This window comes from Felis catus, chromosome D4 (genome assembly GCF_018350175.1).
Source record: "Felis catus isolate Fca126 chromosome D4, F.catus_Fca126_mat1.0, whole genome shotgun sequence".
Lineage (NCBI taxonomy): Eukaryota > Metazoa > Chordata > Mammalia > Carnivora > Felidae > Felis > Felis catus.
The window spans coordinates 83,674,707-83,702,698 of NC_058380.1; the positions used below are offsets into that span (position 1 = coordinate 83,674,707).

General features: G+C 52.2%; 1 protein-coding gene across 1 annotated transcript; it reads left to right on the plus strand.

Annotated features, from left to right (window-relative positions):
- The first annotated feature begins 39 nt into the window (after positions 1–39).
- Positions 40–27,986, plus strand: OLFML2A (olfactomedin like 2A). The gene is made up of 8 exons (XM_003995860.6): positions 40–263; positions 8,109–8,372; positions 14,234–14,341; positions 15,799–16,008; positions 18,300–18,549; positions 20,744–20,974; positions 22,008–22,193; positions 23,586–27,986. The coding sequence occupies exons 1-8, from the start codon at positions 147–149 to the stop codon at positions 24,188–24,190; spliced, it is 1,971 nt and encodes a 656-aa protein (XP_003995909.3). The 5' UTR covers positions 40–146; the 3' UTR covers positions 24,191–27,986.
- Positions 27,987–27,992: the final 6 nt, after the last annotated feature.

Sequence of the window (27,992 nt, forward strand, 5' to 3'; positions counted from 1 at the left end):
AGCTCCGCCCCCGGCAGCGCGGGAGGGGGCGTGGGGCGGGGGGCGCGCCGCGCGGGCTTCGCTGGCGGCTGCACAGAGCTCACAGTGCGGCCCGCGCTTCCCAGCGTCCGCACTCGGCCTTCCGTGCCCACCGTGCCCATCCCGCCATGGCCGCGGCCGCCCTCCTAACCCGGTCCCGGCCACTGCCCCTGCTCCTGCTGCCGCCGCTGCTGCTGCTGTTGCTGCTGCTGCTGCGCGCCGGCCGGGTGCGCGCTGACAGTAAGGTACGGCGTGGCCCTCTGATCTGGGCTCAGCTCCGCGGGGAGCCGGGCGCGAGGGGGCGCTGTGGCTAGGGTGCCGACCGAGGAGGGTGTCCGGGCCAGGAGCGGAGGACCAGGAGTGGGAGACCCGGCCGGCTCAGCAAGGAAGCCGCTGGGGCCAGGACCCAGGGAGAGGAGCGCGTGGGGGAAGAAGCGCTGAAGATGGTAGGAGTACTTGGGACCTGGGGCCTGAGGAAGGGGCTCCGGGACCCAGTCCAATGCGGGGAGAAGGTCAGCACTGAAACCCAGGGCCAGGGAGCGGGGACCCTGGGAGTTTAGAGGTGGCTCAGACAAGAGATGCAGTCCCCAGCCCAGGAAGGGGATTCCTAGGAGCACTGGGCAGGGGCAGTCTGGAAATCTGGCTGAAAGTTTCCGCGGCAGGCTAACCAGGTGGGGTAGACCCCTGGGTAACTACTAACTACCCAGGGACTCCAGGATTTGCAACAGAGCCGGAGTCAAGGCTTTCAGGCCATGCTGGGCATCCAGAGTCCCTACCCAATAAACCTAGTGGGCTGGCCACTTGCCTGGCCTCTGGTAGTCCTGCTAGGGATCTAATGCGCCTTCTGGAGGACACCGTGTTTCCCTAAGGGACCTGAGCTTTTGTTCTCTGTTGTGGCTGAAAGGATCTGCCCTGGTGTCAAGCAGACCTGAGTTCAAATCCCACTCCATCTCTCATCTGGGTGACATTGGGCCTTTACCTCTCTGAGCCTCCATTTCCTCGCTTGTAAATATGGAAATAATAATAGTTCCCGCTTCCTGCAGTTGGTATTCTTTAGTGAGGTCATGCCTGTAAAATGTTTAGCACCACACCCGGTACCTAGTAGGTGCCCAATAAATCATACTGTGATTAAGAAATCTTATCAGGGGAACCCAAAAGGAGGTGAGATCCAGAATGTTGAGAGAGCAAGCACTCAGAATCAGTGAGAGCAGGGACCCCTTGAGGGTGTTCTGGAAATGACCCAGGAAGGAGAAGGGGACTGGGAATGAATGAGGGGTGGGAAGGAAGTAGGGCCCTTACTCACACAGCAGGAGAGCAAAGGAGTGACTTCTTTGGTGTCTCTCCAGCCTCTTTCCTGGGTCGAAGGTGAGACTGCACTGCCCACAAGCAAGGTAAAAGGCAAAAGCCACTAGCCACAGGTTAAGTTTATGAGCACTGGGCACTAGCAGACCCTCACCCTGAAGGTTCAGCTCAGGGTACGAAAACAAGGGAGCTGCAGTCCTGACCATGCACTCCAAAGATAAGAAGGGAATGCATATCATTCCTATTTTACAAATGGGAAACTCGGGTGTATAGAGAAGTGGCCAGCTTGTGAACCCAAAGACCTAGGTTCTGGCCCTTTGTTGTTCTTTGATCGTGTGACCTTGGGCAAGTCACTGCCTGACTCTGGGCTTCAGTTTCCCCATCTGACAAACAATCTCTGTCCAACTTCCTTTCTATGTAGGATCTCTCGCATTCCCTGACCTGGCTCAGGTAGGGGAACAGTAAGCAAAAAAAAAAAAACTCCACCTAACCTGATCAATGCTTTGCCCCTCCCATCTCTGGCTGGGAGGAATATTTGGTCCAGGGCATCCTCTGAGCCATGCAGAGGACTGTAGAGCTTGTGGGGGAGGGCTAACATTCAAAACAAAGCAAAGACAAAGAAAACCCAACATGTTGTTTATGTAGTGAGTCAGCCAAACACTTGCTAGGTTGGGTGTGTGTGTGTGTGTGTGTGTGTGTGTGTGTGTGTGTGTGTGTGTGTGTGTGTAGCTGTTCCAGGGCAAGCTGAGGCTGGTGGGTAGGGAGGTGCACCCTAGAGCCTGCAGGATGCAGCACAGCCCTCCTCAGACACCTCCCAACCCACACCACTTCAGCCAGCTGGGAAAAATAAAAATCAAGTGATGGGTGAATTTACTCTGCATTCCTCAGCACAGCCGGTCTCCTGCTGGCCCTACAGAGAGAGCTGTTTTCATTATCACCCTTTCCCTCCCCCATAACCATCCTTCCTCTCCAAGCCTGTCCTATTTTGGAGAGGGGGGAGCCCTTTAAGGGCCAGCCTGGGACTTGAAGCCTATCTAGGGCCCTAAAGGGTTAAATTGCCCCCCACCTTAGGCCTCCTGCTCCTGGGGGAGTCCAGCCCCTCCACTCCTGCCCCCCACTCTCAGGGGTGCAGGGGCAGCTCAACCCCAGTACTCACCACAGAACTCTGTGGTCTCAGGGAGCTCCTTACTCAGGGTGTTTTAATTTATAGCAAGTGTTTATAGCAAGGTCTCTCCTAAACAGGACTTGGAATTTTCATCTAAGGAGGTGCTTTGTCCAGCACGGGAGTGGGAGAAGGGCTTCACAGATTCCCTGGCATTTCTGAGGGGCTGCCCAGCTTGGAGGGACAGACAGATAACCACATGAAAGCCAGGCATGGCACTTGGTTCTGCTGTATGCCCTTGCAATGTGGCTGAGGATTCCCCTTTGCTACTTCAGTTGCCCCATTTGTGAAGCGTGCCTCACTGCCATGCATCCAGGCGGTGACAAGGGGATGGAGGTCTTTGGTCATCCCTGCTGCTGACCAGGGGCCCAAGGACGGAGGGTAGGCCAAGGCTTGTAGGGACTGGGCCAGGAGAGCAGGAGGGGCTGGCACAGGCAGGCTGTGGTGGCACAGGCAGGCTGTGGTGGCGCAGGCTGAATCAGATGTTCTAGGCCAGGCTGGTCTCCAGGGGCTTCGGTGCTATTGCGCCTCTGCTCAGGGAGTTTCTGCCTGTGGGTGTAATTGAAAACAGCCTCAGGGCAGACAAGGGATACAAATGATGAAGTCCTCCTCCTGTACACAAAGAGTGTGGGGCCAGGTCAGGCCCCACAGGGTCTCTCCACAGGGAAATTCTTGCCCCAACATTCCTGTTGGCTGGGGCACCCAGAAGAAAGTACTGAGAAACATCCTGTGTGCCAAGCTCCACGCCCAGCACTTCAATTCAGAATCTTACACAATCCTGCTGCCAACCTCTATTTGACAGGTTGGAACACTGAGGGTCAAAAGAGTCAGGTTGAGGAGTTTGGAGAATCCTGGGGTTACAGGATTCTCAGCCTTCAGTGGGCATCTAGATGGCCTGGGGAGCCTCAGAGTCTGAGTTAAGAAGTGTGGACTCAGGCCAGGGCACCTGCATTTTCCAAGTGTACTCCAGGTCATTCCAAGGCACATCCTTCCAGTTGAAAACTCATGGAGATATAGGGAGCCATGAAGGTTTGTGGAGCAAGAGAGTAAAGATCATCAAAGGGGAGCTTCTGGAAGATTATGCTGGCAGAGAGGAGGCTGCTGTGTTCCTAGGTAGCAGTTAATGTGGTCTGAACTTGGGCTATCATCATGGAATAGAGAACCAGGGATAGAGATGGGAGATAATTAGGATAAAGAATTGGAAGAACATGACTGATGGCTTGTCCAGTGTAAAAAGGAGGCTCAGATATCTGGGTTGGGTGGGAGGGTAGTTGGACATCAGTTGAGAAAAGATGCTGGGTTCAGTTTTGGATGGCTTAAGTTTGGGGGGTCCTATGCCATCTAGGGAGTGTCCAGCTGGCACTAGGCCCTAGGCTTTGAGGGGGACATGGAGACTGGCTCCCAGTGAGTCTGGGGTGGTCATGTGAAAAGAAGGAAGACTCCACCTCAAGGTAACACAATGTGAATCTGTTCATTTCTATAACATTCTAGAAGTGTAAACCCTCCTCTTCCCACTGTGGCCAGATTTATCCATCTTTCTTCAGAAAAATCTCAAGTACGCCTTCTCACCATCTCATTGGAGGATTTCCTTACAAATACCTAGGGATGTTTTTTTGGTTTGTTTGTTTTATTTTGAGAGAAAGGAAAAGGGAGGGGCAGGGATTGAGAGTGAGACAGAGAAGGAGAGCGAGAGAAGGGCAAAAAGAGAAGGAGAGAGAGAATCCCAAGCAGGTTCTGCACTGTCAGTGCAGGGCCCAATGCAGGGCTTGATCCCATGAACTGTGAGATCACAACCTGAGCTGAAATCAAGAGTTGAACGCTTAACCGACTGAGACACCCAGGCACCCCCAAATACTTGGGGATGTTTTTCAGCCTGAGCCACCCACACACTTCTGGGGTCTCTGGCAGCAGGTGTGTGCTGAGTGAGGCCGTAGAAAGAGATGCGATGTGATGCAGGGACTTTGCTGCTTCACAGCAGCTCCAGCCCTCCTGCCAAGGGCAGGGTGGGCCAGGTCCTATACCATCCCCTGTGACCCAACCCAGGGCCCCCTTTTCTGTCCCAGCTCAATTGTTGTTGGAGAAGCCCTTGCCTGTTGACTATGGGTGGTCATGGGAGGAACAGCAAGTAAACCAAAGTTTTAGAGTCAGGCTGTTCTTAGTGACCCTGGACAAGCCTCTAGTCTTCTCTATGCTCAGATTTCTCCTCTGTAAGAGGGGGCTGTGATGAGAGCAAAGAGAGGTAGAAAATGACGTGCAAACATGAGGGAGGGTTGTTGGCGGCTACTTGAATAGCACGTACCCCTTAAAGAGCAGTTACTCTGTGCCAGGCTTGGTGCCAAGCGCTTTGCATGCATTTTGACTCATTTCAGCCTCAGGTCAAGCTTACGAGGCAGAGATTATTATCCTCCCCGTTTTATGGAGGAGGACGCAGAGACTCAGAGGGGTCAAGGCCATGCAGGGAAATGGAGGAGCTGGGATTTGAGTCTGGGCTTGGCTCCTCACCATGGTGCCTTGCTGCCTCCAATCAAGCACCGCCGGCCCCAGTAATCACCGAAGGGAGGGCCTTGCCTAGGTTCCTGGCAGCTGGGGCTGGGAGCAGAGGCCTTCTTCCGACTCCTGGCCGGTATCAGGGCTTTGGCCGCCCCCCTCAGGATGTAGCACCTCATCTGAGGAGACAAGGAATATTGCAATCTGATGTGGAGGCTGGTGGGGGTGGACGTTGGGATTATGAGTGGGTCCCCAGGAGGAAGCCTCTCTGGCCTGGCCACACAGAGCACATCCATATCCACCCACTGGGGAGTGGCTGGGGGTGGCTGGAGGTCCCAGCAGATCTGGGAAGGGGGCCCAGGAGTCTCGAACGGAAGGCAGGCTTAAGGCACTGGCCGAGATTTAAGGAATGTGCAGGACCCCTAGCCTGGCTGTCAGCGTTCACAGGCAGGGGAGAATTGCCCCCAAAGTGCCCAGAGTACACTCTGCCCACAGAGGGCCCAGGACAAAGCTACTGGTAGCTTCCTCCTTCCCCACCCTCCCTGTCCCCCAGGGGACTGGAAGTCTACCCACACTGGGCTCTGATCCCCTTGAACAAGTCATTTGATGGCTCCAGGGCATCTGTAGGACAGAAACAAGCAGGAAAACGACCCCCTTTCAGGATTATTGGTAGTAATAACAACAGCTATAGTAAACAGACTGTACTGTGGGCTCCTGGCACTGGACTGAGCATAATCCTGGCATTCCATCTCTCAGTCCTTTGTTGGGCAGACACTAGTAGTACCCTCATTTTACAGATGAGGAAACTGAGGCACAGAGAGATTAAGTAATCTACCCAAGAACACACAGCTGTAGGTGGCCCGTGGTTGTTGCCTAACCACTGCCCCCATGCTTCCCCAGCACTTAGTGAGTTCTTAGTAAATGTCACCTCCGAGGTCTGTGACCCAGGATGGTCCATCCACCATCTCTCCACAAGGCAGCCCGATAATAATAATAATAATAATAATAATAATAATAATAATAATAATATAACAACTCTTCATAATGCAGATCTGAACCTGGCTCTCCCCTGCTTAAAATCTTTCCGTGACTCCCCAGTGTTTTCAGGAAGAAACCAAGATCCCCAACCAGCTTTCAGGGCCCTCCACAAGCTGGTCTCTGCCATCCCCGGGTTCCTGCAAGTACCAGCCAAAATGATTCTCCCTCAGATCCCCAAGTGCCAGGCCATTTCTCATCTTTACATATCTGATTTGCTGTCCCTCAGATGCCCTTCTCCTCCTTAAAGATGACCCCCAAGGGTGCCCTCCTCTGAGCAGTCTTCATGGGTGTCTTCCTCTGTGTTCTCAGAGCCTACTCTGCCAGCTTCTCATATAGCAGGAAAGCTCAAGAATGTATCTCAACCTATTTCTTCTGCACCTCCAGCTGTCACCCAAGGTCTAACAGAGGCCAGAGGCCCAAACAGGTGTCTGACAGCTCAGAACAGATATGGGGTGCCTTTGGCCCTTCCTCCAAGGGCCCTGCGACATTCAAGGGCACTGGGGTTGGCAGGAAGCCCAAGGGAGCCATAAACTGAGTCCTGGTTACTTCAGTGAGAGCTAAGTAGCCATGAGGCCTGGGGTGTTTGTTGGTTGAGCCTTGGGGAGCTGTGTTCCAAGAGCCTGGAGCCCAGAGTAGGCTGGCTGAGCCAAATAGGGAGTGGCCAGAAAGGCTGAGCTGCTCACCATCTCACAGCTACTAACCCAGGTTGCAGACACCACGGTCTTAGCCCTGTGCTCTAGCATTTCTGCAAAATGCAGGCTTCTTTATCCAACAGATATTTACAGAGCATCTACTATAGGCCATGCAGGCACTATTCTGTGGTATAGGAGAGAACTGAACAAAGTCCCTTTCTCTAATGGTTCCTTCAGTAGAGTAAGAAAAAAACAAGCAAACACAAATATAATACTTCAGATGGTAATAGGTATAATAAAGAAAAACAAAGCCACTAGATAAGGGGACAGAGTAAGGGGACGTGGGTTAGTCTGGAAGGCTTCTCCGAGGAGGTGATGTGTAAGTAACATGAGGGAATAAGCCAAGGGAGTATCAGGGGAATAAGTGTTTCAGGATGAGGGTATCACATCTGCAAAGGCTGGAATGGAGTAACCCAAAGGAAGGAAAGGGTGACAAGAGGAAGGGCTGAGAAGAGGCTGTCAGTTCAAGTAGGCCTTGAAGACCATGGTAAGGACTTTGGAGGTAACTAGCCCCCCCATACACAGATATTATTGAAGGATGTGATGCACATGAAAACCGGGGTGTAGTAAGTGCCCGATAAAAGTTCTTCATATCTATTACTGTTGTGATAAAATACACATGATATTTACCATTTTAAAGTGTACGATTCAGTGGCATTTAGTACATTCACAATGTTGTGCAACCATCACCACTACTTAGTTCCAGAACATTTTCAATTACTCCAAAAGGAAACCCCGTGCCCATTGAGCAGTCTTTCCCCATTTCCCCTCTCCCAAGTCCTGGCAACCACTAATCTGCTTTGTGTCTGTGGATCTGCCTAGCCTGGATATTAATAAACGGAGTCACACAATATGTGGCCTTTTGCGTCTGGCTTCTATCACTTAGCAGCAAGTTGGCAAGGTTCATCCAAGTTGTAGCATGCATCCATACTTCATTCGTTTTTTGACTCAGTAATATTCCACTGTATAGACGCACAATTTTGTTTACCCATCAGCGGATGGACATTTGGATTGGTTCCACCTCGTAAGTATTGTGAATCATGCAGCTGTGAACATTCACGCACAAGTCTTTGAATACCTGTCTTCTGTTCTTTGGGGAAGTCATCTTTAGATAATAATTCTATCTAGAAGGTGAATTATTGGGTCCTGTGGTAATTCCATGTTTTGTTTTGTTTTTTTTAAGAGTTAAAAAAAATTTTTTTAGAGTAATCTCTACAACCAGTGTGGGGCTCGAACTCACAACCCCGAGATCAAGAATCACGGGCTCAACTGCGTGAGCCAGCCAGGCACCCCAAAGGCCAAGGGCACTGGATTGCACTACCTGTCCCAGGTGCCTCCTCCTGGCTCCTCCTCCCTCCTCCTTCTCCCCCCCAGCACTGGCCTTCGGCTCACCGGAGCCCCTCTTGCAGGTGTTTGGTGACATGGACCAGGTGCGAATGACCTCAGAGGGCTCTGACTGCCGCTGCAAGTGCATCATGCGGCCGCTGAGCAAGGACGCGTGCAGCCGGGTGCGCAGCGGGCGGGCCCGGGTGGAGGACTTCTACACTGTGGAGACCGTGAGCTCAGGGACCGACTGCCGCTGCTCTTGCACGGCGCCACCCTCCTCACTCAACCCCTGCGAGAACGAGTGGAAGATGGAGAAGCTCAAGAAGCAGGCACCGGAGCTCCTCAAGGTAGACTTTCTGGGGCGGGGGGACAGGGAACGCCTCCTGGATGAGTATCTAGCGTGGGCTGTCCTTTCAGTGAAAAGTCCACACACTCTGGGTGGCTGCTGTTGTTACCCCATTTCACAGGGGAGGAAACCGAGGTTCCCTGAAGGGAAAGCCACTTCTTGCCCAGTACTATTTGCCAGTAAGTGATGGAGGTGGCGTTTACACAGTTTACCCTGTGTTCTAGCAGGTGTGCACAATGCAGGCTTCTTTATGCAACAGATATTTACAGAGCACCTACCACCGGCCAGGCGGCACTGTTCTGGGGATAAAGGGGGGAACTCATCGTGCCTTGAGTAAGGGAGACAGAAAATAAGCAAACAGATATATACTCTATCACCTAGTTCAGTGTCCTACATTTTACCCAAACCAGTTCATCTGTCAGCACCTTAGAATATAGTATTTTAAATTTTAAGTTTTGTGGCATTTTATTGTTTTTAATGTAATGATACCACTTCCCATATTCAAGCACCACCTGCATACCAGATGTTGTGCTAAGCTCACTTTACACATTTTTTTTCCTCTAAATTCTTGAACCATTCTGGGAAATATGGAATCACTGTCCTCGTTTTATACTGAGGTTTCGGAAGTTAGGTGACACAAGTTATGTGTGGCCCAAGCTCTCACATAATGGCAGGTAGCTTCGGGGTCTAAACCATACTTTTATATAAATTTTATGCTTACCTCCCTCCAGCCACCTCCATAGGCAGATCAGAAAGAAGCCCCACCTCCAGGGACACCGCCCCATGCCAGGGCCTACCACCAGGACACATGGCTTGAATAGGCATGTGCAGGCTAGATCACAGTCCCCACAGCCAGCCAGGCACCTTTGTGGCATTCATAACACACCCAGCTCTGTGCTTGGTGGGGCTGGGATTTGAACGACTTCCTGCTGTATCCAAAGCATGTGTTCTAAACAAGGTTACTCTCCTGTTTTCCTTTCTGTAATGGACCAGATAAACTTGCTGTCTTTTGAGAGTATCTTTTTCTTTTACAATTTCTTCCAAACATATGAGTATCTATGTTGCCTTTTTTGGTATCAAGAACTGTGAAATTGACTGAGATGTTACCATACTTCTAAGGTAACAAGTCAGCCTGCCTGTTTCACGGATGCTGGCAGAAGACACAAGCCTCCTGGGTCAGAGACTAAGGACTTTATTACTCACAGCAGCCAGAGTATCTACATTTTCTTGAACTGATTCTTCCAGCTCCAGTTCCCATGGGGTGATACAGTGAAGACCAGATAACACCTGCACACACAGTGGGGTATTTCTCAAGAGTGGAGCCCCAAGCTTAAAAAATCCAAAACTTTTATAATGGGCACTGAGCACACCTTCCCGACTCTGGAGGGAAACACTCTCTCTATGTTCCAAGATTGCTCACCATACAATAAGATGTCCTGGAACAAAGACAGGCAGCACCTCTGCATGCAAGACATGCAGAAAAAAGCAAGAGACCCGTGAAAAATGGTCTCCCACATGTGGCTAAAAATATTTTCTTTAAATTTAACTTTAGTTTTATTTTTGTAACAACTAAATGGATACCAGAACTCTCAAAGCTGGGATAGGATTGAATTTGAGGACAAGTTACCTCTTAACAACTTGTCAGTCCCCGGAATGCACTGTCTCCCTGAGGCTTCACTAGGGTTCTGCAGACTTGAGGCACTGAGGCCATAGGGACAAACCCCAACTTCTGTTCAAGCCCACTTCTCATTAACTAAATTGTAAGCATACTTTACATGAGGATGCACAAAACCTTTTCATACATTCTGGCTAATTTAATCCTTGCCACAGCCCTTTGGAGAGCAAACTTATGGTCCTAGCTTTACTTGTGGAGGAATCTGAGGCCCAGAGAGGGATTGTGACTTGCTCTCAGCCAGGAGCCCATTGTCCCTTAGGTCTTTTCAGTACACAGCAGCCATGACGGTTTTCATTCAGTCTTGTAGGACCAGAGTAGGGTAGCGGTGAGATTGACCCAGTAGGTGGTATTGGAGGAGGAGGAGAGGAGGAGAAAATACTGTGTCTCATTCACACTGTAGGTGCAGGGGCAGGTACCTGAGAGGTACCCAGAAAACCCCAAGAGAGAGGTGCAGAGGCAGTATGAGACAGGGCTGAGGCCTCTCCCATTAGGTTCGGCAACTTGTCCTTTAGCAGAAGCCTGTCTATGGGAAGCCCCCCAGGAGAGGAGGTTAAGGGAAGCCCATGGAGGAGGGGAAGCAGGGCACACCCATGCTATATCCTCCCCTGTCTCTACCCCAGCCTTTTCAAGCTAAGAACTTCGGCTGTGATTTGGTCTTTGTTGCATGACTCTGAGTAGGAGGGAGAGGATTTTTAGATTCCCTTTCTTGGGGAGGTTAGTGACAGGTGCATACCTTTTACCTCTTCACTCCCTTTCCTTCCGGACATGAACTAGACATGGGCCCACCCTTGAGGAATCCCCAGTCCTATGGGGACACAGCTCCTGACTCCAACAATGTCAGTGTCATTGGTGCTGGGCCACCGGATGTCCCAGGACTGTGGGAACCCAGAAGAGGAGGTAACATTAGAGCTGGGCTTTGAGGGCTTGGTAGGAGTCCCTCAGGCAGAGAAGAAATGAGGGTATTATGCGTGAGAGCAGGTGGAGTGGATGTGGCCCAGGATGGCTCTCTGCACTGTCTCTGCTCCAGCCCCACTAGCCACCTGTCAATTCCTCTAGCATAGGGTTTCTCAAACTATCTGTGGTGAAAGACAAAATTTTTTTTAAAGTTATATATCCAGAATATACATTACTGTACCGAAAGCATGAACAGATTTATGGCTCTTGTTATTTATTACCAGTTTTCTTTTCTTTTTTAATTTTTTTAATGTTTTTATTTATTTTTGAGACAGAGAGAGACAGAGCATGAGCAGGGGAGGGGCAGAGAGAGAGGGAGACACAGAATCCAAAGCAGGCTCCAGGCTCTGAGCCGTCAGCACAGAGCCTGACACGGAGCTTGAACTCACGGACTGTGAGATCATGACCTGAGCTGAAGTCGGATGCTTGACCGACTGAGCCACCCAGGTGCCCCAAGACAAATTAAAAAAAAATAAGAACCAGGGTGCCTGGGTGGCTCAGTCAGTTAAGCGTCCGACTCTTGATTTTGGCTCAGGTCATGATCTCAGGGTTCATGAGTTTGAGCCCCGCATCAGTGCAGAGCCTGCTTGGGATTCTCTCTCTTTCCCTCTCTCTTTGCCCCTTCCCCACTCATGCTTTCTGAGTCTCTCAAAATAAATAAATAAACTTAAGTGGTTTTTTTTTTTTCTCAAAAAAGGCAGCCTTTAAAATTTTTTTTAAATAAAAAAATAAAAACAAGAACCAATACTTTTGGAAAATGCCATAAAAATGAATTATTCGAAAAATGAAACAGAAAACAGACATGCAAAATACAAATCCAGTGTTTTACTAGTAGAGTCAACAGATTAAAAATTTCTTTGTCAAAGGGATCTGAAAGCTTGTAAAAGTCTACTCCCACTTTTTTGTCATTACCTTATCATAGATGAGCGACAAATAGCTTGGGCCAGTGCTGGTCTGCAGACCACACTTCGGTAGCATGGCCCAAACTCACCGTGTTTCTTCTTCCCTCCCACTCTTTATACAAACTGTTCCCTTGGCCTGGATTGCCCTTCTCCTGCCTTCTTTGCCTAATTTGGGCTCCTCCTGCAGAGCTCAGCTCAAACAAAACTCCCTCCTGGCATACTTTACTAATCCACATCTGCTCCTAGACAAGGTCGGCGTCCTCACATTAATGATCTGGGCACCTCTCTGTTATGCTCTGTTCTTTGACAGCTTGTGAAGGATCATGAAGGCTTGTGTCTATCTTACTCATCATTGTCCTTAGTTCCTGGCCCACAGGAAGCATTTGCTGAGGCCATTGAGGTTACATGGGCAGAGCATAGAGGGCTCGAATGCTAGGCTTAAGAAGTGAAAAGTCATACATGAGCACTGGGGAGCCATGACAAGCTATCTAGCAGCAGAGAGACCCAAGGTCAAAGCTGTGTTTTGGAAAGCTAGTTTGGGTCACCATGAAGGCAGTAGACTGAAGCTGGGAGGATCCCCTTTAGTATCCTGGAATAGTATCACTGTTGCTGGTATTCATGAAGCCCTAAGCAGCATGCCCACTCTGCAGAGCCCTGTCCAGACACTACTGCTCCTGACCACAGCCCTATTGCCTCATTTCACAGAGAAGGACGTCAAAGCACACACGAGTCTATGTGCATGGTTCTCAGACTGTGCTCCCCTGAGCCCAAGGGGTACCGAGCAACTCTTCAGGGTCTGAGCTAGGTTACAGGGGAGCAGACAAGACTCAAGGCCCAACCCCTGCTTCCGTAAGACTTCTCCACTCCCTTTTTCCATTTTAGAGATCAATGCCTACTCAAAGAAAAGATCTCTGGCTTAAAACAACTTGAACACCCCTGGGAGAGTGGGAGTAAAACTGTTTTGGAAACAGCTGGCCAGGGTCAGACAGGAGCGCTGGCTTGCTCAGACCCTGAGAAATGCTGCAGGACTCAGAGTAGGGCCATGTGAGAGGGTGGGCTGAAGAAACAGCCCTCCTCAAGAAGCCAGGGGAAGCTGATTTCCAGCCAGCCCCTTGTGCCCTGGTTTCCCTGACACTCACTGGCACCTTGGCCATCTGGAAAGGTCATATCCTGATGACGTGTGATGGAGATAGGAAGGGGAGGGACATCTGCAGGGAGGAGCCCTGCGCTGGACACGGGTGACACAGAATCTACCACTGGCCTGTTTGTTGTGCAAGCTCCTCCCTTCTCTTGGCCTCCATTTCCCCATCTGAACACAAGAAGGAATGGTAAAGCATGATAGGAGAGAGGTTTTGGTGTATATCAATCTGGGATCTGCTGCCGGCCCCACCATTTAACAACTGGGTGGCTTTGGACAAGTCACTTCACCTAAGCTTCAATGTCCTACTCTGTAAGATGAAAATAAAAGTTTTCCAGACTTTGTCGGAGTGCCTAACTGGTTTGGTCCATAGGGCATGTGACTCTTGACCTCAGGTCATGAGTTTGAGCCCCATGTTGGGCACAGAGATTATGGGAAGGAAGGAAGGAAGGAAGGAAGGAAGGAAGGAAGGAAGGAAGGAAGGAAGGAAGGAAGGAAGGAAGGAAGGAAAAGTTGTCCAGACCTTGTCTTTGGGTCCCAAGGTGCAGACTCTGAGGCAAGTGATTCGTGTGCTGGTGATTTATTCTGAAAAGCCCAGGAGAAGCTGGTACCAAAGAGGTGGAGGAGGGAAGAGAAGGAAGCCCAGTAGGGTGTGGTCTCAGGCCAAGCATCAGCTTCAGCCCCAGGGGATGCTGGAATGTGAATGACAGCCCAGTTGTCCCCCACTGGGGCTAGGGAGCTGGGCTTTTCAATGCCCATACCTGCCAGGCATTGCCTAAGGACTGCCCCGGGAGGACATACGCTCCCAGGCACTTTGGGGATACAGAGGCTCTTTGAAGAGGGTCACAGATGCAGGCTGTTAAAAAGGAGGCATGTGGAAGCCAGGTATGGGCACAAGAAATAGGTAAGAGGGATCCCAGGGCATGTACATTGATCTCCAGTGTCCACACACCCCGTGGGGTTGTCCTGAGGACTAAGTGAAGCAGCTCGTTAAAGCCCCTAACACCGTACCTGCCTTGTGATAAGAGTTCAAGAATGGAATCCACTGCTTTTCTCATTATTATTAGCAAGCTGGGTCCAATGGGTGCTGAGGCCCCATGAGGCCATTCCAAGTGGTAGAGCTCCTTTTGCACCATATGTGCCTGATCCTGTGTTCTGCCCTTACCCTAACCCTCTCACCCTTTCCTGGGCAGCTACAGTCCATGGTGGATCTCCTGGAGGGCACCTTGTACAGCATGGACCTGATGAAAGTGCACGCCTATGTCCACAAGGTGGCCTCCCAGATGAACACGCTGGAAGAGGTAAGGGCAGAGCTCTACCCAGGACCCAGGCTGGGTCAACACTGGACGCCAAGGGTAGTGTCTGAAGGGGCCTGGGCAATTCTGCCTTGACCCTGGTGGCTGTTGAAAACTGGACTCCAGCAGGCAGCTGGGAGAGGGAGCTGTAGGCCTCTGGGTCCAGACTTCGGAAAAGCGGTCTGACTGGGCTCGTGGGCCTACAGGAAGCTGGAAGGCTGGGTGGAGAAACTGAGGCACTGGCTGACTACATGAAAGGGATGTGGAGTAGGGCTTGTTGGAACTTGCAGTTGCCCTCAGTTCACCAAGACCAAGACTCATGCATTACACAAGTCCAGGGCTGCTTGTCGCATAAAATGCCATATAAAAGTACAGGACTGGCCAAGCCCACCAGGGTAGGGCTTATTAGGACAGCATGGCGGTCCCAGTACCCACTTGCAGCAGACGCATCTTCTGGTCAAGTGCAAATGTGCTGGAGGGCTAGGCAGGTGGCCAGGACTGCCCCCTGAGGACAGCGACAGAGCTGGACAATCCTGGGGCGTCCACGCTGCAGGTTCAAGGTTTACTGGCACACATGTCTGCTGGCACAGCCCGGCCTCCGCCTGTTTCCTGCATCCGGCCCCTGCTGGGCTGCCGGGAGCCTGGGGCCATGCAGCTGCCAGGAGCGGGTGTGGGGGCTTCCTTTCCCAGCTTCCTTTCCAGAGGGAGGGGGCACCTGGGCATCCTGTGCCCCCGGGTGAGAGATTAACCCCTTGGTCTCCCCAAAGCTGGGGTCACAGTGGCTTCAATTATCCAAAAAGTGTTTGGTGTGTATCTACCGTGTGCCAGGCCCTTGCCAGCATGGGAGTCAGGTAATGGTTTTGGACTGCTACCGTGCCCCTCGTACATGCCAGGCTCTCCTGATGCCAGCTCCATGGTTATCCTTCTTTGGCCTTTCCTCCCGTAATCTTAGGAAATGTTAACTCGCTTCATGGAACTAGGAGCCAGGCGATCTGGAGAGTGTATCTGCTGTGGCTGGAACAAATCAGAAATGGTTTCCGTAGCCACAAAGAAATGATTTTTTAATTGTCTTCTGTTTTGCATTATCTGCGCTTTGCTTCTGTTCACTAGGCGATAACTAAAAAAAAAAAAAAAAAAAAAAAAAAAGCAAACAAAAAAAACCCCCTTGTTGCTAACTCTGAGTGGAAGTGGAGAAAACAGCCTCACCTGGGAGGAACTGGCTCCCTCTGCCCAAGGGAAAAACATCACTCATTCACTTTTTAAATAAGACATGAATGATCACATGGCCTCTGGGCAGCATGCTTTATCCACCCAGGCCTGCTGGTGCCACTGTCTGTACCCTTGGGCCCTGCTCAGGAGACAGGCCGGCCGTGAAGCTGGGGTGTCCCCTCCAGGGAGGCGGGGGGTGGGGAGTGGCTCTCAGAGGAGGCTAGAAAGACCTTGATTAAGGTCCTGCCCCACAGAGCGTCAAGGTGAACCTGAGCCGGGAGAACGAGGTGGTGAAGGAGGGCATGCGCCATCTCAGTGAGCAGCTGAAGCGCTATGAGAATCACTCGGCCATCATGATGGGCATCAAGAAGGAGCTCTCCAGCCTGGGCCTCCAGCTGCTGCAGAAGGACGCCGCCACGGTCCCAGATGCTGCCCCAGCCCCCGGCCCTGCTAGCAAGGCTCAGGTGAGGCCATGGCTCTGGTGATGGGGCCAGAAGGTGGGTGGACTTGGGAACACAGTATGCCAAGGACCTCAGTCCCAGGAACCAGCTGGATGGGGGTTTGAGATCATAGGAGAGGGCTGAGGGTTAGCACAGCTAGAGAGTCCACAGCAGGGTTGGGGGCAGGGGTTGCTGGCATACGGCGAGCACGGTTGACAGAGGTAAGCTGGGAGCAGATGTGGGGATCCAGCCGAGGGGTGTGTTTGCTGAGACAGGTGTTTGACGGCATCCAAGGCATTTCCGTTTCCAAACTAGTGGGGACAAGGCTGTAGAGAGGACCCTCCCTGCCTGGTCCTGGGGATGGGCTGCAGCAAAACCACTTTTAGCCTCCCTTGCTGTGGCTGGACCCCTGGCTGGGTCAGGCCTGCTCGGGGGTAGATGGGCAATGCCTCGGGGAACCCTGCAGACTAACACCACTTCATCAACCCAGTCTGGAGTGGAGAATTCCTACAGCAAGTACCCAGGCGTTCCATACTCAAGCTCAGCAGAAAGTGAGCAGAGACAACAGACAGAGCCATCCAAGACATATAACACACCTTTATGTGCATTTGAAAAAGGCCCTTCTTGGGGCGTCTGGGTGGCTCAGTTGGTTGGGCGTCCGACTCTTGGTTTCAGCTCAGGTCATGATCTCACAGTTCATGGGTTTAAGCCCCACATCGGGCTTTGTACTGACAGTGCAGAGCCTGCTTGGGATTCTCTTTCTCTCTTGTGGTCTCTCTGCCCCTCCTGCACCCTCTCTCTCTTTCTCAAAATAAATAAATATAAAAATAAAATGAAAGAAAGAAAGAAAGAAGGAAAGAAAGAAAGAAAAGGAAGAGAAAGAAAGAAAGAAAGAAAGAAAGAAAGAAAGAAAGAAAAGAAGGAAGGAAGGAAGGAAGGAAGGAAGGAAGGAAGGAAGGAAGGAAGGAAGGAAGGAAGGAAAGGCCCTCCTCTAAGCAGACAAATTGCCAAAAAGGCTCTCCTTCTGGGCAAATAAAAAGGAGCCCCTTATGGGCGGACAAATTGTACAGAGGCTCCCTCCTATGATAGATATACACTAGGGTGTGTGGCTTGGCAAATGGGAGTACAGGCTCAATTTCAGTGCCCTCATGCCCCTTTGGCCTGTCACCCATGTGTAGGGCACAACCGCTCCATTCTGCACAGCGGCCTTGTGTTTTGGAGTAGGGAAGAAAGGAGGCGAAGTTGTGGAATCCTGACATCCTCTAAACCTGACTTCTAAAGTCTAAACCTGACTTCCTCACAGACAGGATCTCAGTTATTCTCATAACCACCCATGAGGAGGGAGCATCTTTGACCATTTGGCAGATGAGGAAACGCAGAGCGAGGTCACGTGGAGAGAGGGCGGCTGCGCCAGGACTTGAACGCGCATCTGTGTGACTGGCGAGCCCATGCTCTTCCTCTCCGCCTCTTGGCCTCCTGTGCTGACATTGTGATGATGGGGCCATCTGTGTCTGCAGCCGGGACCGCCTAGTTGCTGATAAAACGTGGAGGAAGCCTGGTGCCTTAGCCCAGGGCAGGCTTCCTGCTCATTCCCGTGTCAAGTCCACAGGCGCGAATGAGTGCTCTTTTGGCCACGACACGGAAGGTCTAGATACTGTACTTGCTGTATCTCCTAGAGATTCTGCCTAACAATAGGTGATGTCACAGGGCCTGTGATCTTGTGCCAAGCCAGCATCAGAGGCATTTAAAGGGAAGTGAAAATAAAATTTACAAAACGTTGGAAACTGCATGCACAAAGGGCAATGCCCTTGATGACCAACCCATCCAAGTTTGCCTGAGACTGAAGGGTTTCCCAGGATGCAGGACTTACAGTGCTAAAACTGGGACAGTTCCCGGCACACTGAGATGACATTGGTCATCTTGCCTCGGAGCCTGAGAACCTCTCCCCTGCCCACTAACAAAGACCCATGAGTGAGAGAGAGACAGGGATAGGAAGCTGACCTGGTGACCAGTTACCTCCCTAGGGAGTTGATCATTATAATCTACCCTCTGGGGGCGAGGATGCAGGTGGTTGGAAATGAGACAGGAATCTAACCTATGAGGCTGGGCTTGGGAGCTATTGCTGAGTGGGGAAACCAAGGCACACCCCAGTCATGGACTTCGCCATTCTGGGGGAAAGCTGTGACTTCACGAGCACCTGAGGCGTAGGTCCTGGAGTGGCATGACCGCTTCCAGTCCCCATAAGCTGAGCCTCCGTGACCTCCCACAACACCTCTTCTACCTCCCCTAAGTCTGAGATTTCACTTCTCCCTCAGGACACAGCTGGAGGGAAAGGCAAAGACAACAACAAATATAGCAACATGCAGAAGAGCTTTGTAGACAGGGGCCTCCCAAAACCTCCTAAGGAGAAGCTGCTGAAGGTGGAGAAGCTGAGGAAGGAGGGCGGCAAGGGCAGATTCCCCCAGCCCACAGCCAAGCCCCGGACCCTGGCCCAGCAGCAGGCTGTGATCCGAGGCATCACCTACTACAAGGCGGGCAGGAAGGAGGTGGCCGAAGCTGTGGCTGGTGAGTTGGAGGAGGGTTGGACCCTTGGGGATTGGGGGCTTGCTGATAGATGGTACTCCAAAGATCACCTACACGGATCCAGTGTCTTCTCTACAAACTGCCCAGATGTCACCTCCACTGGTTACCTGTTGGTGCCCTTTGTTCATGCACACAATGAGATGATACCCCTCATGGCGTTGTTGGGGATGAAATGATATAAACAATACAAAGGGCCACTCAGTTCCTTTCCAGTATCTTCAGCTGTTTCCACTCTCACTGGACTTTTCCTTCTTCATTCAAAAAGTTGCTGAAGGTCCACCATGTACTTGCTGTATCTCCCAGAGATTCTGCCTAATGTGGACTTCACAGTCCAGCGGGAAAAAACATACCCGTGGCCAGGCAACAGCCAGAGGTGGGGTAGGAGTCCCCAGACCTGTAGCCAGGCCAGCATTCCGGGAAATGACATGGAGCCTTCTGGGCACCTCTTGTTTCCCAAGTGACTTTGGAATGGATGGCCTCTCCAGCACCCCCCACTTCTTATTTCCCCAAAGAAGAGCCCACAGACTCCTATATTTTTCCTTCAATCCACGGGGGATCACAGTGAAGGGCAACCAAGTAATTAACCAAAAACACAAGAGACCAAAGTTCTAAGAGTACCCAAATTTCTGGGCCATTCTCACTGATGTGGCTCCTGACTCTTCCTCTGAAACCCTCCCCAAATGCCTGAGGGGCATCCCAAGCCTGCTCCCCCTTCCCGGGTCCTGTTGACCACCTCCTTCTGTGAGGACCTCTGCCCACACGTCCAAGGGACCGGAAGGTAGAAATGTGAGGGACCAGTCTCCTTCAAGAGCCCCCTAAATTTGTGGTCTCTCAAGGCTCAGGGGCCTCTTCCCCAAGCCCCTGGTGCTAGCTGCTGACTGGCTCTGAGTCCTGCCAGCTCAGCCTGGCCACAGTACAGAGCCTCTGACCCCTGGCTGGGCACTGCCCAAGAACAGCTGCAAGCATCTGGCTCTGCCAGCGAGGCCCGTGGGAACAAGCCTCTTGCCCTGGCAGGCTGCCAAGGCCAGATTCCCCTGAAAGAGGGTGTGCCCCATTCCCGAGAGACTCCAGGGGCTGCCCCACAATGGGGCCTGGCTAAATCCTATGCAAAGAGCAAGCCTGGCAGGGAGAGAAAAGGAAGAAGTCGGGTAATTGTCCTGGAGTCAAGGGGCCTCGTCCCCTGGGGGCCACACCATCACTTTTCCTTTGTCCCTGGCTTCTTGGTTTTCTGTGTACTTTCACACAGGCTGTTGCACTTGATCCAGGTGAGGAAACAAGTTCAGAGAGGTGAAGAGACTGGCTCCAGGTTTCACAGTGAGTGGTGGGACTGGAACCCAGGTCAGCGGGCTGCAAAGCCTGCCTTAGACCCCTTCACAGCTCTGTCCTCTGCTATGTGGCACTGAATCTTCTTGCTTTCCCTCTGCAGGCCCCATCCATCCCATCCCAGAGAAGTGTGTGGGTCAGGGATGACCCAGACATGGCCCCACACAGGTCCCACGGGAGCAGAAAAAGTCATCCTGTCAGCAAATGCCTTACCAGCAGGGGTGGGAAAAAGGGAGGGTGGTTTCCGAGAAAGCCACGAAATGAGAGATAGGAGATGAGTGGGGGGACAGAGACAGAGACCTGGAGTCCAGAGGTGATGGGAGGCTGGCTGCACCTGCCCCTCCCTGCTTGAAGTGGCAAATACTGGGTGAGAGGAACAGGCTGGGTTCCAGGGGAAAGGATAAGGAAAAAGTCTGCAATTTGGGAGCAAGGGTTTCTGCCTCCTGGAGTTGAATCGAGGACATGAAAGAATTGGTACAAAGCGTTTGACACTTAGGAGGGAAGGGGTCTCATATTTGGCACCTCGTATTTGCCAGGCCCTGTGCAAATGATTTGTATACGTTTTCCTCTGATCAACACAGCAGCCGCACGTGGTGAGCCTTGTGATTCTCGTTTCATAGAAGGGGAAGCTGAGGTCCACCAAGGCAGGCGACTTGGCTGAGCTCACTCAGCTGGGGTGCTCGGAGCTGGTCTGCTGACCGCAAAGCCTCCCCACCTCCCCCTTTTTGAGGCCTTTTACTCCTCAGGGGCTCCCCGCTTCTCTCCGCCATGGCCCCAGAGCTGGGAGCCAGGTGGGCCTGGGGAAGACACTGGGCAGCAGCTCAGGATAGAGCACAGGGTCTTCTCCCCGCAGACAACGCCCTCAAGGGCACTTCCTGGCTGGAACAGCAGCCGCCCAGGGCCGAGGGCAGATCACCAGAGCCCAACTCAGCAGAACAAGACGAGGCTGGGCCCAGGGCCTCAGAGGGAGCGGACTTGGCCTCCGGCACCCCCGGCTCGGACCCCTCCGTCACCTCCACCCCGACTCCCACCACCCGTCCCCTGCCCACCGAGCTACCTTCACGCCCAGACGTCCCCAACCCAGGTGAGTAAGCCTCGCAGGGGTCAGCAGGGTAAAGCCCATGGGCCAAATCCAGCCTGCAGCCTGTTTTTGTATGGCCCTCCAGCTAAGAATGGTTTTTTTACATTTTTAAAGGGTTGCAAAAAAAAAAAAGAATACAGAAGTATGTGGTCTGGAAAGCCTAAAATGTTACCTATCTGATCCTTTATAGAAAGTTTGATGGACATTTACAGTGAAACAGGTAGTATTTTCAACAAATCCTTCTTAACATATCACCTAGGATCCCATCATCAAATCCAGCAATGATTTTCATATCTTTTTTTTATGTAGCTTTTTTGTAGCTTTGGCTTGTGTCTTTCGGTAGAAGTGTTTCCTATTAAATCATCGAGCCCATCTTTCTGGAGGGCCTCTTGGCTACCTGTGATAACAAGGTATTGTTAAACCCATTGCCTACTTTGGACTGAGTGCATTCCACTTCCAGGAATCTTTCCTGAAGGCTCCATCGGCAATGTGGACAACAGCTGCAGCTTAACTGGTTCCCTCCCAGCCTATTTCCAACATCAGAAAACTGGAAATAATCTGAAGGTCTCACACCAAGAGGACTGGGGCACAGCTGTCTGGTGGCCTGGTAGAACCTTGAAATCACATCATTAAAAAGCCATTTAATGATGTGAGAAATCGCCCAGTGGAGGGAAAAAACAGGATGCATAAAACTGAATCTTCAGAAGAACCCCGGTTTTTTACCGTATGTCTGCATGACTGGACATGCAAAGTTAAAAAAGAAACAGAAGGAAATACAACATGTTTAAAATTTTCTTTGGATAATGACATTTTGAATCATTTTTATTTTCCTCATTCTCCTTTACTGAATGTTCTGTGTTTTCTCTGTTGATCAGACATTGCTTTGATCAGGAGGAAAGGGGGGGAAAGGGCTGCGAACAAAAAGATCAGGAGGGATTTAAGTATGGCCCAGATAACGCTCCCTGGGCTGCTGCTCCAGCTCGGCTCGGGGCCTGTGGGTCTGAGTATCAGACGCTGTACCCCTCACTCCCCATAGGCAGAGAGATAAGCTGTGAGGGCACCCTCCGGGCTGTGGACCCCCCCGTGAGGCACCACAGCTATGGGCGCCATGAGGGAGCCTGGATGAAGGACCCCGCCGCGAAAGATGACAGGATCTATGTCACCAACTACTACTACGGGAACAGCCTGGCAGAGTTCCGCAACCTGGAAAACTTCAAGCAAGGTTGGGGAGCCCGGAGATGGGAAGGGGGGCAGGGTGTGGGCGGCCTGGGGAGGGCCTCCTATGGAGACTGAGCCCTCTTTTGCCTGTGGTTTCCTGTGGTCCGGACTTCCCCAGCCTGGCCCAGCTCCAAATGATCGGCCATCCCAAGGAGGGGCATCTGAGGGCACCCCCTATGCGCTGGCACCAAGCCAGGAGCTGGAACACAGCAACAAACAAGAGGGATGTGGTCCTGCCCTCCTAAGTGTACCTTACTGTCAAGAGGAACAATACTTAGAGTTTCCTCTTCTTGAGCACTTATTATGTGCTAATCATCCTGTGTGCGTCAGCTCATGGTATCTTCAAAATTCTATGAGGTGGGGGTTGTCACTCTGTTTTGCAGGTGAGCCGAGCTTAGAAGAGTTGCAAGTCTGGGCAGGGAAAGGCAGAATTTTGGTTATCAGATCTGGTGCGTGATGGGGGAGGAGACACTTGGACAGGACCCACCCTCCAGAAATGCACGGTCTGATGTGAGAGGCAAACACTTAAAAGAAATAATTTCAGTGTAGTGTTTGTGGGAGAGCTCAAGGGACAGTGGAAATCAGACTTCCCAGAGGAGGCGATGCTGAGCTGAGCCCTGGAGGAAGAGCAGGGATAGCCATGCAAAAGCGAAAGGGACAGGTATTCCACGCAGCAAAGGCCCTGTGTGGGCCAAGGCCTGGCGATGAGAGGCAGGGTGGCATAGAGGAGAGGTGAGGGAAGCAGAGTGAGAGAGTAGGCTGAGGCGGCCCTCGTGATCCACATCAAAGTTTGGGTTTATCCTGATAGCGCTGGAGTCACAGAGTATGGCCTGGAACAGCCAAAGTCCTTCCTCTGCCAGGTCAAAATTGGCCTGATCCCTGCCTCAGGTAGCTCACAGGCTGGTGTGGAGGAAGCCAGTGAAAAGTGCCGAGGCAAGGATTATGGTAGGTCAGAGGAGAGGCCCTCACTCAATCCCGGGGTCGTCGTGGGAGGCTTCCTGGAGGAGGTAACGTTGGCTAAGGGCTCTGAAAGATAAGGAGGAGACCTTCCTCAGGCAGACAGGATGGGGAATGGAAGTCCAGACGAAAAGAACAGCATGGGCAAAGACGCTGAGACAAAGCATAGAGGCTGTCTAAATCCTGGCTGCCCCATTCCATAACTGTGCGACCTTGAACCCTCTGCCCCTGTTTCCTCCTTGGCAAATGGGGATGATAACAGTACCTCCTCGGTGGGCGCGGTGGGGTAGGATGGTTGGCCCAGCTCCAGGCCCATAGCACACTCAGTGTCCCTTGCTTGCAGGGCCACTCAAGAGCCCTGGGTGGCCTCGCCAGTCCTGGGGTGAGCAGGGAGGCTGTCTGGGAGGCTCAGGTGTGACCCTCAGCCCTCCACACACAGGCCGCTGGAGTAACATGTACAAGCTGCCCTACAACTGGATCGGCACGGGCCACGTGGTGTACCAGGGCGCCTTCTACTACAACCGCGCCTTCACCAAGAACATCATCAAGTACGACCTGAGGCAGCGCTTCGTGGCCTCCTGGGCGCTGCTGCCAGACGTGGTGTACGAGGACACCACGCCCTGGAAGTGGCGCGGCCACTCGGACATCGACTTCGCCGTGGACGAGAGCGGCCTGTGGGTCATCTACCCCGCGGCGGATGACCGCGACGAGGCCCAGCCCGAGGTGATCGTGCTGAGCCGCCTGGACCCCGGCGACCTCTCCATGCACCGCGAGACCACGTGGAAGACGCGGCTGCGGCGGAACTCCTACGGGAACTGCTTCCTGGTGTGCGGCATCCTGTACGCCGTGGACACGTACGACCAGCAGGAGGGCCAGGTGGCCTACGCCTTCGACACGCACACGGGCACCGACGCGCGCCCGCAGCTGCCCTTCCTCAACAAGCACGCCTACACCACCCAGATCGACTATAACCCCAAGGAGCGGGTGCTGTATGCCTGGGACAATGGCCACCAGCTCACCTACACCCTCCACTTCGTGGTCTGAGCATGGACCTGTGCTCACAGGAGAGGAGGGGCAGTGGGCATGGGGGCTCCCCACAGCAACTCCTGCAAGGGGCTCCATCAGCAAATATTTTGGGGGGGCCAGGTCCCGGGGCAGGTGCTGGGCATGTGGCACAGCCAGGTCAAAGCTCCCTTGGCCCCAGTGGGTTAGTAATCCCTTCCACTCACAGAGCACCCTGCCAAGAGCTTCGTGTGCACTCAATCCCACTCAGTCCTCCCACTGGCACCCTTGGAGGTAGAGATGATTCAGCCCATTTAACAGATGAGGACACTGAGGCTCAGAGAGACCGTTCCCTTGCCTAAATAGCCTCACTTTGGATCAGGCAGGCCATGCTTTACAGATGAGGAGAGCTGACCACACTCCCCTACACCTCCAGGCCTCTCCCTACTCCTATAGTTTCTCTTGCTCTCTCAACTCTGTCTCCCTTCCTGGGGCCGCTCTAAACCAGAGGCCTCTGGGACCCATGCAGTAGTGTTGGTTGGAGGCTCCGCTCCGTGTACCACCCCAGGCGCCCGTTCTGGCCGAACTGTTGGTGGCCCTGGGCTTCAGGCCCCTTGGCTAATGTTCCTGCTCCTTGCCTCTAGCCACCACCCCCCCGCCCCTGCCACCCCTCCTCACCGTTCTGTCCAACCACATTCCAAACCTCCATGGTCACCCAGCCACTGAGCAGAAACCACACCCCGAGGAAAAATACCAGCCCCTGTTCCAAGCTCCCCCTCCCTCTGTACTCATTTTTATTTTCTCTTATTCCGCCTCAGTGCCATCATCTGTTTCCGCAGCAGCAGCTGAGAAGGCTGCAGGCAGCTGTCTGCCAGCCCCGACTCTACCAGGGTGGGCAGCTGGGCCAGGCCCTGAGGCTCCCTCTCCACCCAGAACGGCTGGCTTTGGCCACATACCACAGGCCATGGGACCTCTCCTCAGCCCTTCCCAGAGCCTTTGGGCCTGCGGTCCATGTTGTCGTTTCTCTCTGGACCTTTGAACCCACAACCTGTATGCACTCAGGGATACCTCCAGGACGGCCATGAGCAAGACCCTAGACCCGAGGCTGGGGTGGTGCCAGGATGACACAGATTCCCTCTTCCTCGTCACTCCTGACCTGATCATTTAGTGGAATGGCCCAGCAGCGGGGGTGGGGGGTGGTGGGGGGTGGGACACCGGGGGGAGGCTGAGGTCGGAGCAGTTGGGTCCAGGGGAGGCACGTGACCTTATGGTTGCAGGCAAGTGCTAGAGGGTAAAAGCTGGGAGGGAAGGAGAAGGGGGTCTGTGGACCAGGCTTTTCCTGGCTTCAGAATTATTGGTGCACAGGTGGGCCATCTCTCCTGGAGCTGCTGGTGGCTTCCCTGAGCCTCAGACCCAGACAGCCCACAGGACAAGACCTTCAAGCCTGCCCCTCATCTGCCATGAGCTAGGAAGAAGTTCACCAGTCCAACTCCCTGTTTCACCAAAGGAGAAATATGCCCAGAGAGGTTTAGAGAGTGGCTCGGGACCACACTGGGGAACAGGACACAGCTGATCTTCCAGAAGGGCTTTGTCTATACCCTTTATTCTCCCGGTTTGGAGGCAGCTCTGCCTGGGAAGGCCATAGACTATCGGGCACCCAATCCATCCCAACACCTTTAAAGAGTATTTACTGCTGATCCCTGCACCACCCCCGACCCTGCTCCCCGCATTCTGTTCCCATGCCAGCTCCTGAATATCTGTATATTTGAACGCCCAGGTGCCATGTTAGAAAATTCAGCTGCATACCCAAGAGTGTAAGGAAATGCATTTTGTGCAGAAGGCATTTCTGTCAGGCATTGTCAGGTGATGTTTTGTTTAAGCTCTAACTCACCCCTAAAATAAAGGGGAATGATGATAGCCAGCCAAGCAAGGCCTGACTCATAGTGGTGGACACATCCAGCCTCCCCCACCCAATCGACGGCGGGCTGCACTCAACAGTCTCTTCAGGGGGCTGCGTTTCCCTTGGCCCTGGGTGTGGGTTTTACAAGACTGTGTCTTTCATGATATCACAGCCTAACCATGCGAAAAGTGTTCAGACTCCTCTTGCTCATTAGTCTGAGAAAAAGGAAAGTTACAGAGGACTGGTTTGGGAAAGTTAAAAGGCAAGCAAGATTGTTTTCTGGGGGAGATGATGCTGGCTGCAGCCTCCAAACATTCACTAGGTCCCTTCTGTTTTCAGGCCTTTGTGTGGGGGTTAGGTGATGATAGAGTTATTTTCCTCGCTTCACAGATAGTCGAACTAGAACCCAGACGAGTCACTTGTCATGTAAGCAGTTAAGTGAAAGGCCGGGTCTCAAATTCAGGTCATCTAACCATCACCACTGACTGAGCATCAAGTGTGCCCGGCATGCCATGGGCACATTCTTTCATCTTCCCCACAGGGCAAGGTATATACTCAGAATGTGCCCATTTTACGGACGAGGAAAACTGAGGTGAAGGGACTCACCCTAGGTCACACAGCAGCTTAGTCTGTGGCAGGTCGGGGTTTCAGGGCTGGTCAGTACATGCTGTTGGCCAAATGCATGACACTCTAGGGGTAGCTCCAGAAGTGATGGCTTTTACTCTGTGCGACCAGGCCACAAACTGCATCCACACTGGAGACCCAAGAAGGAGGATGGGGTCAGCTTGTAAAGAACTTTGAATGCCAAGCCAAGAACCGTCTCCAATTGCATTTGGAACAGAGTCATATATAAATTAATAGAGAAAAGAAAATTCTGAGACAAGTGGAATTTGTTCTGTTGCTGATGGGAGGCAGGGACAGGTTTTTGTTGTGGGCTTTATTACACTTGGCAACGGTACTTCAAATAAGAGAGGACCTGGACTGGGGAGGGTCAGTGTTTCTTACTGACCGTGGCTGTGAAGGCAAAGGAAGCTGTCTCCCGTGTTCTGAGCCCGTGAAGGGGTTTTGGCTGCCGCCTTTGACTCCCCCCTAGAGATTTCTGGGCCTTGACATTTAATCTGCTGTGTCTACGGAGGAGAGAAGGGGGCCTCTGCCTCACAGGGCAGCCCTAAAAGTGAGGCTGGGGTTTTCCTGGGAATGATTTGAGTGTTCCTGAAAGCCCATGTGTTCCAAAGCATTTTCTCCTTGACAGCATTGGAGGCCACTCTGGTGACAGGAACACACAGCACCAGATAGGGTTATCAGGGAGCCTGGGTAGGAGTTAGGGAGCCCTGGGTTGGGATCTGGCTCTACCCCTTATATGCTGCATGCTTGGGCAGGGTAGGGACTGACAGAGGGGACAGATGTCAGCTCCCTTTTGTGGCTGAAAACTTTCAGCTTAGTGAGGACTAAGGGCGGCTGAGGACCCAAGCAGCACCCTCCTAGAACTAGAAGGCACCTTGACACGCATTATTCCCGATGTAACTAGGAACCCCCAAGGTTGGCACTACTTTTCCCCGTTACAGGTGATGAACCTCAAGTTCAGAAACGTTAAGCAACCTGCTCAGGGTCGTGAGTCTGTCAAGTAGTAGAGTCAAGATTTGCACCAGGTCTGTTTTGTACCAAGGCCCCAAACTAACTGTTAGGAATCTTGTAACGAGTCGTGTTTTCTTTTTTGCTTTGGCCGCTGGGAACCTCAAAGTCAAATTTGAGATTACTTTTAACAATTGTACTGAGTCAACTACTTGAGTCTGACTTCAGTCTAGCTTTCTGCTTTAATCTTTACCCCGATCTGTTTATTTTTTACTTTATTGTATTTTATCTATTTTTGTAAGCTGCCACAATACCTTTTGTACAACAAGGTGGCATATAACTGAATAAATAAATACATGATCAAAAGCTCCG